Here is a 17,521-nt window from a genome sequence, read left to right on the forward strand (position 1 = left end):
CCCTAAGTAATCATTTATCGCCAATTAAATAATGCCCCCTCTCATGACATTAATGCTCACTAATAAGTAGTTTAATATATGTCATTTGATTTTTGGTGAATATGCTTATGCCTAAGTATGTATGATAAATGGAAGTATCATGTTAACTATAGGTGGCTTATTTTGAGTCATACTGAGAAGACAATTATTAATCTATGTATTTGTTCTGTGGAGTATTATTCAAGTGTAGTACAGTAGGGCCTATTTTCATGTCATTGGGTAGCTAACTAATGCAGATCAGCAATGGCTCTGAAGCTTAATCCTTAGAGAATTGTTTGAGAATAATGTGAGGTTAAGTGATTTGACCAGAGTCAGTGAACTAGAAGGTGTCAGAGTTGGGTTTTAAATGCAGACCATTCTGACCCCTAGACTTGTCATGTAACTTGGGAATTATTATCACTGAATAATTCTGGTGGATTACTCCTTTAAGCTGCCCTTGACCCAGAGTTGAGTCACTGAGTAAAATCATTTGGGCCCTGAAAATGATCTTTCCTATAGCAGAATTTGATTGTATTTAGATTAAAGGTTGGAAATTTTATTAGATTAAAAAAAGTTAGTCTAGTGAAACTGATTGAATTGTTTGATGGATGACTTTATCTAAGTTATCTGAATTCCAGCTTTTATTAGGGTTGGAACAGATCCTTTTTAACTCATGTCATTATTTTTGTGATGGGTTCTGTGGAAACCCCTAACTACATAATACTTAATATTTTTCAATTATAGTAGTAAACTGGAATTTGTATTCTGCTTTAAAATTTTCAATGTACTTTATATATGTTATTTTATTTGGTCCTCATAATAGCCCTGTGAATTAGTTGCTATTATTATTTTCATTTTGCAGGTGAGGAAACTGAGGCTGAAAGGTTAGGATAAAGGAGATAGGTTAAATGAATTGTGAAAGATCACTCAGCTTGAGTTTGAGGCAGGATTCAAACTTCCTGACTCAAGGTCCAGTACTCTATCCACTGTATCACTCAATTGCTCCTAGTAAAGAGGGAAGTGGTTGATTCTGTCACCCATATTGTAGCTCCTTTTAGAGAGTTCCCAGTGTAAGAATGGAATGGGTGTTCCATGTCAAATTTGAGTATCCTCTTTTAGTCCTGCTACCTCCCTAAAAATGTTTGTAAATAGTTGATTTATGTTTTAACATTTTTATTTTCTGCAGTTAGATGTAAACAACTTTTTTTGTCTTATACATGCACAGTCATTTTTTTTTTCATATTTCCATATGAATCATATTGGGAGAGAAAAATCAAAACAAAAGGGAAAAACTATGAGAAAAAAACAAAGAAAAAAAGGGAACATATCATGTATTTGTTTAAAATAGTTACTTTAATTGTACAGTTTCAGGAAGCTTAGAGAAAGTCCTTATTTGGGAGTTTCTCATTTCTGAAATTCTCTCCCTGTTCATTTCTGATAACTGCTTTTTCTGATTTTCTTCAAATCCCAGCTTAAGTCCCACCTTCTACAAAATGCCTGTTGCATTCACCCTATATTTTGGTGGGGCCTTGCCTCTGAGATTGTTTCCAATATATCCCATATATATCTTCTTTGCACATTGCATAACACAGTATTAGTCATTTAATAGCTTGTTGACTTGAAAAGCACAAGTATTGACCCATGGTCTTTTTTTAAAAGATATATATTAACTATTCTTCAGTCTTTCTACCTGGTCATTTTAATTTTGTTTTCTATTTGAGTTACATTTTAAGATACTAAGGGAAAATAAAGGGGGTGTGATTTGTACAGAATCTGAAGTTAGAGAAAGTAGGTTTAATTCCTACCTTGTGCCTTTTTACCTGTGTCATCTGAAAGTTACTGCCTATCTCTGGTCTTTAGTCTTTTCATTTATAAAAGGAAGGAATTGGAGTCAATGACCTCTGAAGAAACTTCAGGTTCCAGATCTCTCTCTATCTCTGTATGTCTGCTGCCTTTCCTCTCTATCCCTTTCTCTTTCTCTGTCTTCTCTCCTGTCTCTCCCTCCTTACCCTATCTTTGAATTTCAATATTATCATAATAATGATAATAGCATTTATATAATACCTACTATGTGTTAAGCTAGTGCCCGACTTCACAAGTATTATCTTATTTGATAAAAACAGCTGTGAGAGGTAGATTATTATTATCCTCATTTTATTGTGTTATATGAGAGTGTTGGGTACCTTCCAGCTTTAATTCCTGTAAAGCTATACTTTTAAAATACAGAGTAAGTTCAATGACCCAGATCATCAGTATAGAGAGAAACATTCTGCAGGTTTTCTCTCTATTTCAAAAATCATGATATTTAAACTGAGGGTTTGACTATTTCCATTAGAACACCCTCCAGGTAGCTGGATCTCATTGTTTTGTGTTGTTTTGTTTTTTCTTTTTTTGTAATCTGTCTTTTCTGTGTTGTGTTCTTCAGGCACTTCTCACAGATGAATGGAAGAAGAGTTTCTAGTTAAAAGAAAAGTGACCAGTAACAAGGGCCTCATGACCACCATGGAGGGAACATACTTCATCATGTGGCTGGTTACAAGTCTGGGATTGTTGGGAGTCATACAGCCATTGGCAACAGAGGATATTCAGTGTCAAAGAGCTGAACACCCGGTTATCACCTATAAAGGTGAGGAAGCAAGCATGTGATAGCAGAAAAGTGCTATTTTTTTTCTTCTTTGTAAGATATGAATATGATTTTTAAAGATAATATAAACAAAAATGAAAACTAATTCTCTTTCTCCTTGGGAACAATTTCACACCTGCTTAGATTACAAGTGAAAATATAGTTCTTATACCTTCATCCAACAGTTATCCAGATCAGGAACCTATCATTTGTCACTATAAATGGTTCCCATTCAATAATGTGACATGACATTTTAAGAGGAAAGCCCCAGACTCTACCCTATTGAGCACCTGCTAGTTTTCTTTATTCTTTTATTCCCTTTTATTGTATATGTCATGAGCCCTTGAATCAGAAATTTTAAAGAAATGACAGACACCAAAGCTAAAAATAAATTCTATTTTGATGTTTCTCAGCATGTAGCCTTATCACAAAACCAAATGCTATGTACATGTGTCACAGCAACCTAGGCCACTGGGGCAGATGCCTGTCTTTACTGACTTCAGTGATTTTCAGACAACTGCAGCATGTTGGCAGCCCCTTAAATCTGTCATGTAAATAGCTGAGCAAGGAACTGCTTTCATGCTGTTTGGGAGTTCTTTTAGGACACAAGCAATGATGAACATTGATAAGGGAGAAATAAAGCACTTAGCTAAACTGACTAGACTTTTTTGGTTTGCATACTTTCTCCTTGTTTTCATTGCTGGTTTGTTGAGTCATTTTTAACTTTTTGATCCCATTTGAGGTTTTAACTTTTTGATCCTATTTGAGGTTTTCTTGGCAAAGAAATTTCTTTACCATTTCTTCTCTAACTTATTTTACAGATGAAGAAATTGAGGCAACAAAGGTTAAGTGACTTGCCCATGTCTTTGACTGGATTTGAAATGTTGAATATGAGTTCTTGATTCCAAGCCTAGTACTAACTATTCACCCACTGCCCTACTTTCACTTTATATATACTCCCTAATAATCACAAATTTCAAGCACAAATGGGGTTTTGCATAACTAATTACTTCTTCAAATGAAATTATAAATACATGTTTTCAAGATTTTATTCAAGTTATCTTCCTTCAGAAAATGCTGATCATTTTATTTATATTTCACATTAGGAATAGGATTCACAAATGCTAATTCCTGTTTAGCAGAGTCCATTGATCAACAAAATCTAATAGCCTGTTTTTATTTTCAGTTTACATTTCATATACTCTCTAGATATGCCTTCATTCCTGGATAGTTATTCTGTATTGTTCACTGGCTGCTAAAACATTGTGACACATGATGAATTTACACTTGTTCCTATTCATGTCTTCCCTTCATGTTAGTTATGACAAAAAAGAAAAAAAAAAAGTAGTGACCCTTTGAGGCAACGTTTCACATCAAGCTTACTGAGAATCATAGCCATGTTCAAAATTAATTTTAATTGAGGAAATGATGTCATATTTTGCCTTTGTTTATTGATTAAAGTTTACCTAGCATGTTAGCTATTTAAAGAAAGATCAGGTTATAGAGAGGAGGTTATTAGGAGATAGTTATCAATGATCTACTTTAGAAAAGTAACAACAAACTTATACTATTAGTTCTGAACTGATGATTATTATTCTTACAAAAATTTTGAGAATTTTAAAAAGTACTTCTCAAAATGTAATTCTCCCCACTTGCTTTTTTTTTTAACCTAACAGATTTTATGCTTTAATACTCCCTGTCATTATCTTGTATATCTCAATATTATTAGGAATGATGTAAGACTTGCCAGGACTTTTACAAATTCTCCCAGCAAGGTTTTAGGCCAAGAATTATGCCTGATGCAATTTTTGGTGGCCTTCTACCACTCCAGAACTATATTTTGTCTTTCTTTTTTTCTTTTCTTTTTTTCACCCATTTCCTTTTGCTCTTACTTTATCTCTCCATTCATTTCTTCTCCTTATCTAGAGTTCATACTTCCAATGGCTACTGCAAGTATTGCTTTGTACCTTTTGTAGCACTCAGAAGCTAGTTAAAATGCAAAGCAACAGAAAACCAGAATGTAGAAGGGGAGGTTTGGTTTCACATCCCCACCAAAGTCTGTAGATTAAAATCAAAGTTAATGAGTTGATAATAAGAGATAACAAGGTATTACTGTGTTTATAAAGAGAACAATCTACACACCATTATTTCATTATCTAGTGTATTATCTCTAATAGGATTGATAACGAAACAGTTCCATTAGCTTCATGCTCTCTTTATCTCACTATACAGTTATTCTAAATTCTTACTCTTCTCACTCTTCCCAATAATGTTAAACATATTTGTGGTAGACTGAGCTTCAAGGTTGAAAGGGTGGGAAGAATGCTATTTTGCAGTTACTGTTCTCCTTCTCTTGTCATAACAACAGAGACTTTTGTTTTGAGCTAATTGTGTCTACTGGCTGAGAATTAAGGGCAAACTTGCTAGTGAGTAGGTGGAAGGATTTATGAATTATAATTTCATTCTTCTGAATCTTACCCCTACCTTCCACCCTCCTCAACCCACTCTGTTTGTTTGTTTGTTTGTTTTTTTTTTTTACTTTTTTAACTTAAAAAATTAGAGACTATATTTTGTCCAGATAATTTAAATAAAGATTTATGACTTAATGTACCTGTTAGAGGATAACAAACCTAAAAACCATCTATTCTTTGTTCAGTTGATGAATTCATTCTCAATTCCTTGTTTTGGAAAAAAATACAAAAACCACCACAACCATTTTATGTTCTTATTGATTTTTGAAAGATGAAAGGGCAGAGAATCCTCATGTCAATAAATAAGTTTTTTCTTTTTTTTTAAATAAAAAAGATTGATGACTCTGAGCCAAGAGTGATTTATTGAGTTTTTTTATAAAGAATTATCAATACTTTTTTTTTTTAGTATTATTCTTCAATTTTGATGTTACTACAATGAAATAATATACACAATTGAAAGGAATGCTTTTTGTATCACTTAAATGCATATTTTGGTGGGTAGGGCATGCATCATGTTTTAAGAGTTAAATTGAGATATTTTATAAATCAAGGGCTCCATTCTCCTTATATATGGTATTAAAATGTTCTTTTTGAATTTTTTCCTGAAAATAATTGTTGGAAATAATGATTTAATTTAGTTGTAAATATTCCATTGTTTTCTTTCATTTGCTTTACAGCCTTTTACAATCCAAATAAGCATTGTTTAATTAATCCTATCTTCAAAGAAATAAATACCATTACCTTTATTTTATGTATGAAGAAAAAAACACATTAGATTTTATCCTATTTTAGAGCCAAAACTAAGTTTTTTAAGGACTGAAATGCATTAGGTTACATTTTTTCCTGAATATATTTCCTAAATTCTTGATTTTTGTTCTGATGAAAACAAGATAGTGATAATCAGGATTACATTTTATATTCATAAATTAGGCCAGTTTTAGCAAGCCATGCAGACCACTTGATTTAAATTGCTCTTCTTTCTCCCTGAAAAACAACAAAAACAAAACAAAAACAAAAACAAAACAATCCAGGTTTCTTAATTTTACCTAGATTACCTACTCATCTAATCAACATTTCTCAAATAATTGGAATATATATTCTTTGAAAATCACTATTTTTATTCTATGGAAGGACAAAAGATAGACATATTTTGGGAGTAAGAATTTTACGGATTTTTTTTTCTTTTTAATTTCCTTCAGTTGAAGTTCTCTAAAGCTTAATTCATTTTAGTTCAAAATACACAGACAACTGAACTCACAAGGGGCTTTCTCCTCACCAATAGGTAGCTTTATTTAAGAGAGGAGATTATAGCCCAAAGAGGTAAAACAGACAGTAGGAGGTGTAAATATGAAATAGATTTAGGAGAGCAATAGAATTAGCAAGGAAAAAGATTTGGAAGAAGCCTTTAAAGGAATATGCCATGAAGTGTGAGTATGACATTGACTGGAAAGCTAAATCCATGGAGTGTAGCAGATTAACCAGAGTTAGCTGTAGTAAGGAGAAAGATGTTATGAAGGAAAGCGTCCTTCATAGGGGGCTTAGTCCTAAAAAAGAGAGGAGCTTGATAGATCAGGAGGGAACAAGGAGTTAGGTAGAATCCACCTGACTGACCAGGTCTCAGCTCTGTCTAAAGATATGCTAATAAAGATCTCAAAGGTGGTTTAAATATGCTCAGAAGTTGAAGGCATAGATAATGGAAACTGATTCTATACAAACTGGATAGTTTGGGACTTGGATAAGTCTGATATGGGGTTTTGCCTGATGTGGGAAGATAATAAGCTTGTTTCAAAGTTCACATCAATTATTATTATTATTATTTTTATAATCAAAAGCACAGCTAAATTTAATCATCTCATCCATAACAATATGGTGTAATTCTAAACTAAAAGGAACATGTTTTCTTTTAGAGCTAGATATTATAAAATAGTAGTGAAGTTAGTTGACTATTTTTATGTCAAAAAATACTTCTGGGAAGCATACTTAAATGGATTCTATAAACCTCCATTAAATACATTTAATAAAGTGAGAACTTGTTGCTTTGAATGGATAACAAGATTCAAAATAACAACAAAAAGAGCACTTGAGTTGTCATGGTAATATAGAGATTAAAAGCTTCATTCTTCTATAAATGAGTTATCCTCCCCCATGTTACCTCTGTCATTTATATCTGGCTTTCAGTTAATGCTACAGTTTATACACCACTGCTGTTATTTGCCACCCTGGAATTGCTCTTATGGCAGAGTTTCCCAATCTCAGGTTCATGCTTTATAGTTTTTTTCCCCTGTCTCTTCAGCATATTCTAAGCTTTTCCCCCTCTAATTTTATTCACATTGCTCTAAATACCTGGAATAAATTCATAGGAGGACTTAATGAAAACAGGAAAATCATAAGCATCCTAGTAAGATATTCTCATGCTCAGTTTTCAGAAATATCTTTCAAGGTCTCATTAGTATCACAAAGTGAAGTAAGGAATAATTCTTTTCTAGCTCCTTTTGCTATCAGATACAGTTATTTGATATTTCTACGTCTTTCCCTTTTGCCTCCTCCATCCTCACAATAGAAGGAAATGGTGAATACATATAGATATTTATATGCGCTAGATATATATGTGTGTGTAGATGTCGACTAGGGAGCACAGTGGAAAGAGTGCTGAACTTGGAGTCAAGAAGAACTGAGTTCAGATTCAATTTAGATGTTATTAGTGGTGTGATCCTAGGCAATTCACCCAATCTCTTTCTGCCTTATCTGTAGAATGGGTATAATAAGAGCAGTTCATTATCTGTATTTATATAACGAATAAATAAAATAATGTTTTGTAATTCAATTTGCAAATTTTAGTATGTTAGATAAATGCTAGCTAGCTTTTTTATCATCACTTTTATTATTGTTTTTATTCATGCATTATACCTGCTAGGCTGTACCAGTTTTCCATAAGATTGCTGATAGATTGGACCGGGAGAGACTTGAGGCAAGCACACCCTTCAGAAAGCTATCAGGATAGTCCAGACATGATGTGATAAGGCTTTGTACTAGAGAAATGGCAGTGTCAGAGGAGAAAGGGGAGTGTATACAAGAGATACTGCAAAGGTGAAATTGACAGACCTTGGCAAGAGATTAGAAATGGGAAATAAGAAGTGATGAGCAGTCCAGAATGATGCATAGATTATGAGCCCTAAGGATTGGAAGGATGTTGTTACCTTCCAAAGTGAGATACTTGTGGGAGTGGACACCCCAGAGATAGATAAACATGGTACCCAATAACAATTTCTCAGAAAAGCAAAAGCCATGGCACTATATAAAGATAAAAAGGGAAGTGAATAAGGAACATTTAAAGGCTGTGATGTTCAATAATATCAAATTATATTTTTGGATCAAATAAAGTTTTAAAAAAGGGATTTTCTTTCATTTAGGAACTGGTTTCACTTTTTTTCACCTTTATTTAATTTAATTGCTAAAAAAAATAGATTGGATCCAGATCCTTCTTTATTCTTAACACCTGCTTCTTGCTACTTAAAAAAAAAGAAAGAAAGAAAAGAAAAGAAAAAAAAAAAAAAAGAAATGAAGGCAGTATCTATTACAGGCCAAACTATGCAGTGAAATTTTTACATTTTCTTTATGTCCAACAACCATTTAACTAGAATTAGTTTCCTGTGTTTCATTTTTGTGTGTGACTTTGTATATATTTCTTTGATATTTGTTCCAGAAGTTAGGGACAGTTTCTAACAGAGTATTCTGTGTGTAAGCAATGTTCAATGAATGTTGGCTGTATAGTTGTTAAAAGACTGTGATATAAGTTCTTAGCATTAGTTGAAACCTAATAGCCTCACGTTTCAGAATCTATAATCAATGTAATGAAAAGGACACTGACTCCACGTAGATGACTTGTGTTTGAAATATGCCTTCTGGTTATTGTCTTTGAAGGTTTGGGCAAATCACTTAAGTTTAAGTCTTCATTGATATAATGAGGGGTTTGGATGAGATATGCAGTAGTGCACATCTTTGTGTGGGCTGAGGAGTCCTTCTTATAATTATTTTTGGTTTGGGTTCCTTGTTGCTTGAGGCATAAAAAATCCCAGTTGGGAGTTAGAGGGATTTAGGAAGCCTTTTGCTTTGATTATTATAAAAGGCTAAAGAGGGTACTTTTAATGTTCACTGAATTGTTTTTATGCATTGTCTCTCTATAAGTATCTTTTTGCAGTCTAATCCTGCTCCTGAATTGAACTGGCTAATGCTAGACTACCTGAAATTCAGATAACCTCAGAGATCTCCTTAGTTCCAACATTATGTGATATTATGATCTTATATTGCAATGTGAAGCATGAATACCTTCCATGAGATCTGTGATAAGAGGTATTCCAGATTTTATTTGACTACTTCCCATGACTGTGGAACTCACTCTCTATTAAAATAATATATTATATTTTAAATCAGTTCTATTTTTTAGAAAGTATTTCCTTGTCCTGAGCAGAAACACAGACTAAAGTTAAGTTTTAATATATTACTGTAACGTATTTTTTAAAAAAATTAAAATCCAGAAAAATGTTTCATCATTGATATTTACTCCTTAACAAACCATGCATAATCTTGAGATATTTCTAAGAAATAACCTATCTTTTTGTCCTTTTTGTCTCCCACAGAAGAAAGGCTAATACTCTAGAATTCTAAAAGTGATTCACCCATTATGCTCTGTCTTTTTTTCCCCCAATATAGTCTTCTCTAGCTTTTAGATGTGTGTGGTTCAAATTCTGACTCTTCAACTTTCTTGCAGTCTGAGTCTTGGCAAGTCTCTTAACTTCTGCCTCAGTTTCCTCATTTGTAAAATGGGGATATGTTGTTGTAAGGCTCAAATTAAACAGTATATAAAGTACTTGTAAAGCTGCAAAATACTATGGAAGTATCAGATATTATTACCCTTCTCATTTTTGATGGCGTTCAAGTGGAAATAGTCTTGGGACAAACTGGCTTTATCTTATTATTCTTTTAGAATGAATGTTCAATGAATTATTACACAAATGAAACTAAAAACTTTTTTTCTGTGGTTCAGTAAACTTGTTGGCATATAAGTCCACTCTTGATAGGTACTTGGAAAATATCATCTCTGAAACTTCAGTTGTACAAGAGGGATAGGAAAGACAATACTTATCCTGATTATATTATATTGTGAGACCCAGGGCTCCACACCAATTCATGCTGTCTCTACCCAGCTATAACTTCCATATCTTCTTTACAGATAACATGGCTCTGTGTAACTTTGAACCCCTCAGTTTTGATAGGTCATTTTTTGCTATGTCTTGCCAAAGCCTAAAATTTAACTGAGTTACTTAAACTGTGCATTGCTTCTGTGGTTCCCTACTCCTGCAGCTCCAACCTCCTCTTTCTCCTCCTCAACTTCTCTGTTTTGTTTTTTCATATTAGATTGTAAAATCCTGGAAGCCAGAAAAAATTTTGATTACTTGTTTTTACAAGTCCAACATTCAATGCAATAATGCCTGAAATGTGTTAAGTTTTTTTTTTAAATAAACACTTTGCTCATTTGTTTGTTTATTTACTTATTTATTTATGGATGCTTTTCCTATATGATTTTTTTATCTCCGTGTGCCTCAGTATTTTGAAGAGTCTTTGTTCCATATAGCTTGAAATTTCTCCTGGTATGCTTGCTTATTTTTTCTTTTTTTCTTTTTTTCTTCTTCCCTTCTTTCCTATGTCTCCTTTCCCAGGAGAGGGGGACTCTGGGTCCTTAAATCATATGCTAGCAGAACCCAAGTGCTAGTTGGTCCTTCAGAATTTGAATGACTTTAGGTATGGGCTTCAAGTAGACTCTGTTTCCCAATTGAGGGCTAATCTAGCCAAGTGTGGAGATACTCAATGAAAAGTTTATGAAGTACCTATTTCTTTCTAGGAGAAAAGAGGTGGTGCAGTGGATATACTACAGTACCCAGAATCTGGAAGAGCTGATTTTGATTTTTACCTCAGATATTTAAAAGCTGAGTTTCCCCAGGGAAATCATTTAATGTTTCTGTGCCTCAGTTTCTTCATCTGTGAAAATGGGGATAATAATTACATCTATTTCACAGGATTATTGTGAGATTAGATGAGTTAGCATGTGAAGGTCCCTTTGAAAACCTTAAAATACTATATAAATGATAATGATGATAATGATGGTAACAATGATGACATTTGTAGCCCTTGACAACTGCCTGATAAGGCAAAGTCTGTCAAGTCACAGATTCTGGAAGTATTTAAATCATATTATTATGATTTCATAGCAGACAAAGCCAAAAGAGATCTTTATATAACTATAATTGCTGTTGTGACAGATAAGTGGGGTTTTGCCATTCTTTATGAATGACAAGTTATCTTCCTGAAATGAACACATTTAACTTTCTGAAATGTAAGACTGACATGTAAAATGAAATACACACACACCTACCTTCTTGAGAAACATATACTGCAAATTCTATCTTCCCATCCTTTTTTTTTTTTCATTTAACTTATTTTCTGACAACCCTCCCTCCAGTGGGTTTTAATATGTTATTTCCAATTTCTAAGCTTTTAAAGTGGTGTGTCAAAAGCCACATGCCTTACACTATGAAAGTTCCAAGGCTTCTTTAGGTTTTATAATATGAGAACACCAACAACTTCTCACTTATAACTACAATTCTCTATAAATAACTAGATGAGACACATGGTACCTGAAAGGATGGTGGAAACATTTCTTTTCAGTCCAGTTGACACATTCTGGGCTGACTGTAGAAGAAGGACTGAAAGTATTATTGATATTATTTCTACTGAAACAAATTCTGAAGCTTTTTCAGGTGGCTGTGGGAAATTGCATGGCTTATTGGTTAATTTAAGTCATCTTTTGGAAGCTCTTGAGGGCAGCACAATGGGAAAGATAGAATTCAAACATATGGAAATAATGTATTTATATAAACTTGTGCTAAAATGGTGTAAAAATTGACTTGTACAAGAGTGAAAGATTAAGTATTAGTATTCTTTCCCTGGCAATAATTTATCAGATTTTGCTGTATTTGTTTGTTTATTGTCTGTCCTATATCAGAATTTTTTATTTGCTTCACTAGAGTGTACAGAGAGCCTGGAGAATGACCCCCCCTCCCCCATCCCCAGCCCTCAGCTCCTAGTCTTAAACTGCCAAAAGACTCCAGGCAATCGACTCCACCCAACCTTGTCTCCTGGCTGCCTCTGTACTCCAGGCTTTTCTGGACACTGGAGATTTATTATTATTTTTTTCTGCAATCCCCACTGCCTATATTAAATATTGTTTTTGCTGCAGCTGACTTTCCAGGTCTGTATCTCTTGGCAAAAGAAACATGACTTTTGCTTAGAAAAAGTCCACTAGGGTAATTTTCAGTTCATGACAAGTTGTATAAATCCCAAAGGGCTCCATTCCCTTTACCTAGATATTTATGTGAAGGCCCAATTGATATCACCAAGAATTTCACACAGCAAGTGAGGGAAGAATATCTCCCAAAGGATTTGTAATTCTGTTATCCAGCATTGGTTATTTCCATTGCTGCAATCCTAGCAATAACATTTGTTGGTGCCAGAGATACTCTTGAAACAATCCAACAGTTTGACCTTAGAACTTTCTTGAATCCCAGCAATTTACTCTTGACCTATTCCTGTTCTACCACATAATTCAGGTCTCTCTTTTCTACTGCGGTAGGTGGGGGCAGCAGACATAGCTATTTTAAGTGCAGATCCAGCAAATTATAGCAACTGCTTCACTGCTCTGCTTGTTTTTATCATCTGTAGACCATTAACAGACCAGTGTGCATGGATCCTTAGAGAAATTGTCTTCAGATAGAGTGAAATTTAAGAGATTATATCAGCACTGAGCAGTAATTTTTGGTAAAGGCAGTATTTGTGCAGAAACTAGATGGGCTTATTGCTCTTAATATTTTTATTTTTATTTTATTTTGGCTGTGCTCTGAAAACAGTTGCCCTTCTCATGGAGTCTTTATAAACAGAACATCATCATAAAGAAAATAAACTGGCTATACCTTCTGTGAAAGAATTCTTGCCTGAAATTGATATTTTGCAAAGCTGTTCTGTTTTATAGACCAACATCTAATGAAAGGAAAAAAAATATAATTTCAAAAATATCATAAATATATAAGCTATCTTTAAAAAGATAATTATCTATGCATATGTACTGTCAAAAATGTTAAAATTATAAAATTAATAAAAAAATAAAAAAGTGATATTCTTCTATTTAGGTATTCATTCATTGAAAGTATTAGATACTTTCTATATGCAACACACTTAGCTAGGCTCTGAAATATTAAGCCCATTCTTTTATTCTTTTCAATTTTCTAGACAAGTTTCAGCCTTAACTCCCAGCTTCCCTAACCACTGCACACCCTCAGATTTAATGTTTATCCAAAGAGAAAGTATGTGCTCAACTTAGAGAATATGACTTTTGTGGTTGTACCAAAATAAGCACTTGGAGAGCTAGATTAACTTCATATATTTTTAGGTTTGTTTTTATTTTTCTTTTACTACTAGTAGACTTAACAAGGTTTCCTGACTTAGGACAAGTGCTGCAACATTCTATTTAGAAAATACATGTATAAAATAAAGTACAGGGAATTATAAATACATTTTTCCTTTCTTGATTTAAAAATATCAGTTTCATTTTGATGAAAAGGACTGGAGCATAATTCAAAATAAACCAGTTTTGAATGTTCATTCAAGAGTACCCATTGGAACTAAATAATTAGTATTTGTAGTGTTGTTGGTGTTATTGATCTAGACTTGTGACCTGAGATTTCATCTACTCTTGGTACAGAATTCCTTCTCCCAAGGCATATCAGCATCGGTTCTGTTTTTCTGCTTTTACAAATTTGCTTAAGTCACAAAGACGTTAAATGACTTATGCAGGATCATACATCTAATATATATTAGAAGTAAAACTTTAATTTATGTCTTTCTAACTCAAGTTCTCTATCTACTATGCCAGACAGTCTTTCTTATTTAAAAAGTTTTAAAAACTATTTGTGGGAACAGAGGGAAAGGAGAAAATCAGTGAATCAGATACCCACTAAGCATCCTGATATAGTTTTCTTTTGTATTTTTTTTTTTCTGAGATAATTGGGGTTAAGTGACTTGCCCAGAGTCACACAGATAGGAAGTGTTAAGTGTCTGAGATTAGATTTGAACTCAAGTCCTCTTGACCTCAGGGCTGATGCTCTATCCATTTCGCCACTTAATTATCTCTCTGATATAGCTTTCATCGTAGGTGTCTTAGATGATTTGTTTAACATTTCAAATCATTCTTGTTCCCAAGTAGTTGTTCATGTTTTAGTACTCTAGTGGTTACAAAATGTTCTCTTTACAATAAATTTATTTTTTGGGGAGGAGCCAGGTAGGTGATACAGTAGGAATCCTACTCTTGCTGAATTCAAATCTGACCTTAAACGCTTACTAGCTGTGTGATACTGGGCAAATCACTTAGTCCTATTTGTCTCAGTTCTTCATCTATAAAATGACCTGGAGAAGGAAATGGCAAATCACTTCAGTATTTTTACCAAGAAAGCTCTAAATAAACTCATAAAGAAATGGACATGACTGAAACAATTGAACATTCACAAAAGAAAACTAGCAGTCAAAATAGTATTCAACTGAAATCTAGTTACAGACATATGTTTTAAGTTTCAGGTATTTTAGCCTCTACTTGTGATTCTTTATCTCAAATAGTCCTTTGCCTCATCTTAACTTTTCTCTATATTTAGGAAAATATCTTCTCAGTTCTTAAGAAAGACCTGTCATTTTTTTTTTCTTGAACAATATTTAATTTGTGGAGTTTACTTCTGTTTACAGTGAAGAGTATTTGAGTTCCCATTCTCTAAACACAGAGTTCTCACTGAAGGAGCCAGCAAGTATTCTGGATAACATTTTTGTACATGATTTTCTATATTTTACCAGAGATTGTGTGCACCTTTAGTTTCTGTTAGTCCCTATGATGATGTTAACTTATTGATTGCTACTAGACAATTCCAAATGAGAAGTAATGACCTTTTTCAGAGGTGAATGGCTATTCATCTGGCAAGTCATCATTTGAACTAACCCATGAATTGTTAGACTGTTTCAGAAGAACACTTTCAATGTTGACAGGCCTCAACATCACCTCAGCTGAAGAGTGACATTTTCAATTTTAAAGTTTACCCTGGCATTAAAAACTAAACCAAAACAATATATGTGTGTGTATATATATATATATATATAATATATATATATATATATATATATATATATATATATTCCATTTTAGTTCCCATAACGTGAACACACAAGAAATCCTAAAATTCGAGTTCCTCAACTTGGGAGAAATAATCTTTAAAGTCAAATAACTGAATTTCAAACATCTGCACATATATATTCCACTTTTTTGTCATTATCTTCAGATTACAACATATTTCTTTTGAAATATAAATTTGTCTTGTTGCTCTTAGAGATCAGGTTTTGTTTTGTTTTTATTTTACTTAAAGAAAAGGATTGATTGAATAGTAGAATATTAACCTTGATACTCTATTGACAAATGATTAAGATTTGGAGTATTATGTTGGTGCTGGATTTTTCAATTATCTGTTATTGTAGGCTTTGCAAAGAGGAAAACAGGGTGTTAATTCGGAAAAAGGGAGAGAGAGAGAGAAAGAAAGAGAGAGAAGGAGAGGGGGAGAGGTGGGGAGAGGGGGAGGGGAGAGGGAGGGAGGGAGGGATGGATGTTGTAAGGTTCTCTGTTTCTTAATAGTCACAGTTGGTAAATAAGTTGCTGAAGAATTGCTGCCTCCATACTGACTACCTGATTTGGCAAAATATCCAGGCAATTTCACAATAGCCATAAATTGCTACAGCCATCCCTTGAAAATTATAGGAAGATTTAAGATCTGAATTGGTGATTAATTCACTCTTTCAATAAAGTCTTTTCCCTTACATTTGTCTTAAATTTAGTTAATTCAACAAAAAATGATTATGCTATTCAGAATATTGTTCAGATCTTGAAAACCTTAAAAAAATTTAGATATGATACAGTCTGTCTAAATGAAACTTACAGTTTAGAAGAGAGACTTTTCATAAGTCTAATCTGTGTACATTTCATTTATTCCTAGATTGAGGGACTATTCATTTTGAGCTTGTCACAAGTGATTGTGGCTTCATTATGACTTCTGGATGTGACAGACAATCCATAAATCCCTGGGAATGAGTTCATGGAAGGATCTTTCTTTTCCTGGAGGATCTTCTTTTAGTCTGATCAGGTTAAAGATAAAAAAAGGAATTTCCTTCCATTGTACTTTAAATTGGCTTGGGTGTCACTTTCTCTGGTGAACTCAATTTAGGGAATAGGACAAGGCAGAATATGAGCTATGATATGTTGGATCTTAGAATAGTTTTGTTAAGCGTTCTCTAGAACTTCCATAAGCAAAACACTTTCTCGTAGTGTTGGTTTCCTTTATGACATCAGACTTTGGCAAGGTATTTTCCTTTTTTTTTTTTTTTTTTTTTTTTTTTGTTCTTAGAATTTGTGAAGACAACATCAATTTTTTTTTTATGCCAAAGGTAGTAATTTTTATATTTTAGGAAGAACATGAATAAAAATATAAACAAAATAAAAAGATTAACTTTCACCTCAGCACTGTAGTTAACAAAAACATTTCTAAATATATTTCTTAGTGGGCAATACAATACTAGTATAACTAGTTAAGTATAAATAACTTGACATCTTTCCCCCTACATTTGAAAAAAGAGCACCAGATTTGTGTTGTTATTGTTGTTTTTCTGAACAAAGACTGCAGCACTTTTCATGGATACAGTATATGACTTTTAAAAGCTCTAAAGCCATTTTAAACATTAAGTTTTAACAGGTCTAGTATTAGAATTACAATTGTGAAAAGTCAGTTATAAAGAGGGTTAATGATAAAATGAAATGAGGTTTTTAATGGCTTGCTGACAGTAATAATTGATGAAAGTTTGACCAGAATACATGACCTTTAGGTAGAAAATAGACTAGAGAAGAAAGTTAATAATATTAGAAAGGAACTTTTTTTTCCCCCTGACACATTCTATAGCTTACTTTATTTCCTTAGTATGTGAGATATTTAATTTCTACAGGATACTGTTTGGAACATATTAATTTCTTGTTTAATAGTATCAGAAATGTTAAAAGCTAACTAGGAAAGGCAAAAAGCTAGTTAAAAAAAAAAGAGAGAGAGAGAGAATCTCCAATACAATACAATATGCTACGAAGTATAAAACAAGTTGTTTGTTTTTTTAATCTGATGAGCTACTTATAATTTTAGCTATCATAAGATGTTTCTTTACTTAGCAATATGAATCTATGCTCTATCTCTGGATATGCTTTATTCACTGTATTTCTTTGAGAACAAAG

At 33.1% G+C, this 17,521-nt stretch overlaps 1 protein-coding gene and 1 long non-coding RNA gene across 4 annotated transcripts in view; one reads left to right on the forward strand and one right to left on the reverse strand.

Annotated features, from left to right (window-relative positions):
* LOC141549530 (uncharacterized) overlaps positions 1-16,520 on the reverse strand; it is a 165,439-nt gene extending 148,919 nt beyond the window's left edge. Inside the window, exon 1 of the long non-coding RNA XR_012484375.1 lies at positions 16,188-16,520. This is a non-coding gene — a long non-coding RNA (uncharacterized LOC141549530). The remainder of the gene's footprint in view (positions 1-16,187) is intronic.
* Positions 1-17,521, forward strand: part of SEMA5A (semaphorin 5A) — a 623,550-nt gene that overhangs the window by 195,267 nt on the left and 410,762 nt on the right. For all 3 annotated transcript variants that reach the window (XM_074279132.1, XM_074279134.1, XM_074279133.1), the window contains one exon: positions 2,444-2,644. In XM_074279132.1, the coding sequence (XP_074135233.1) occupies positions 2,461-2,644 (184 nt within the window). In that variant the 5' untranslated portion in view covers positions 2,444-2,460. The remainder of the gene's footprint in view (positions 1-2,443; positions 2,645-17,521) is intronic.

The sequence above is a fragment of the Sminthopsis crassicaudata genome, chromosome 1, assembly GCF_048593235.1.
Source record: "Sminthopsis crassicaudata isolate SCR6 chromosome 1, ASM4859323v1, whole genome shotgun sequence".
NCBI lineage: Eukaryota > Metazoa > Chordata > Mammalia > Dasyuromorphia > Dasyuridae > Sminthopsis > Sminthopsis crassicaudata.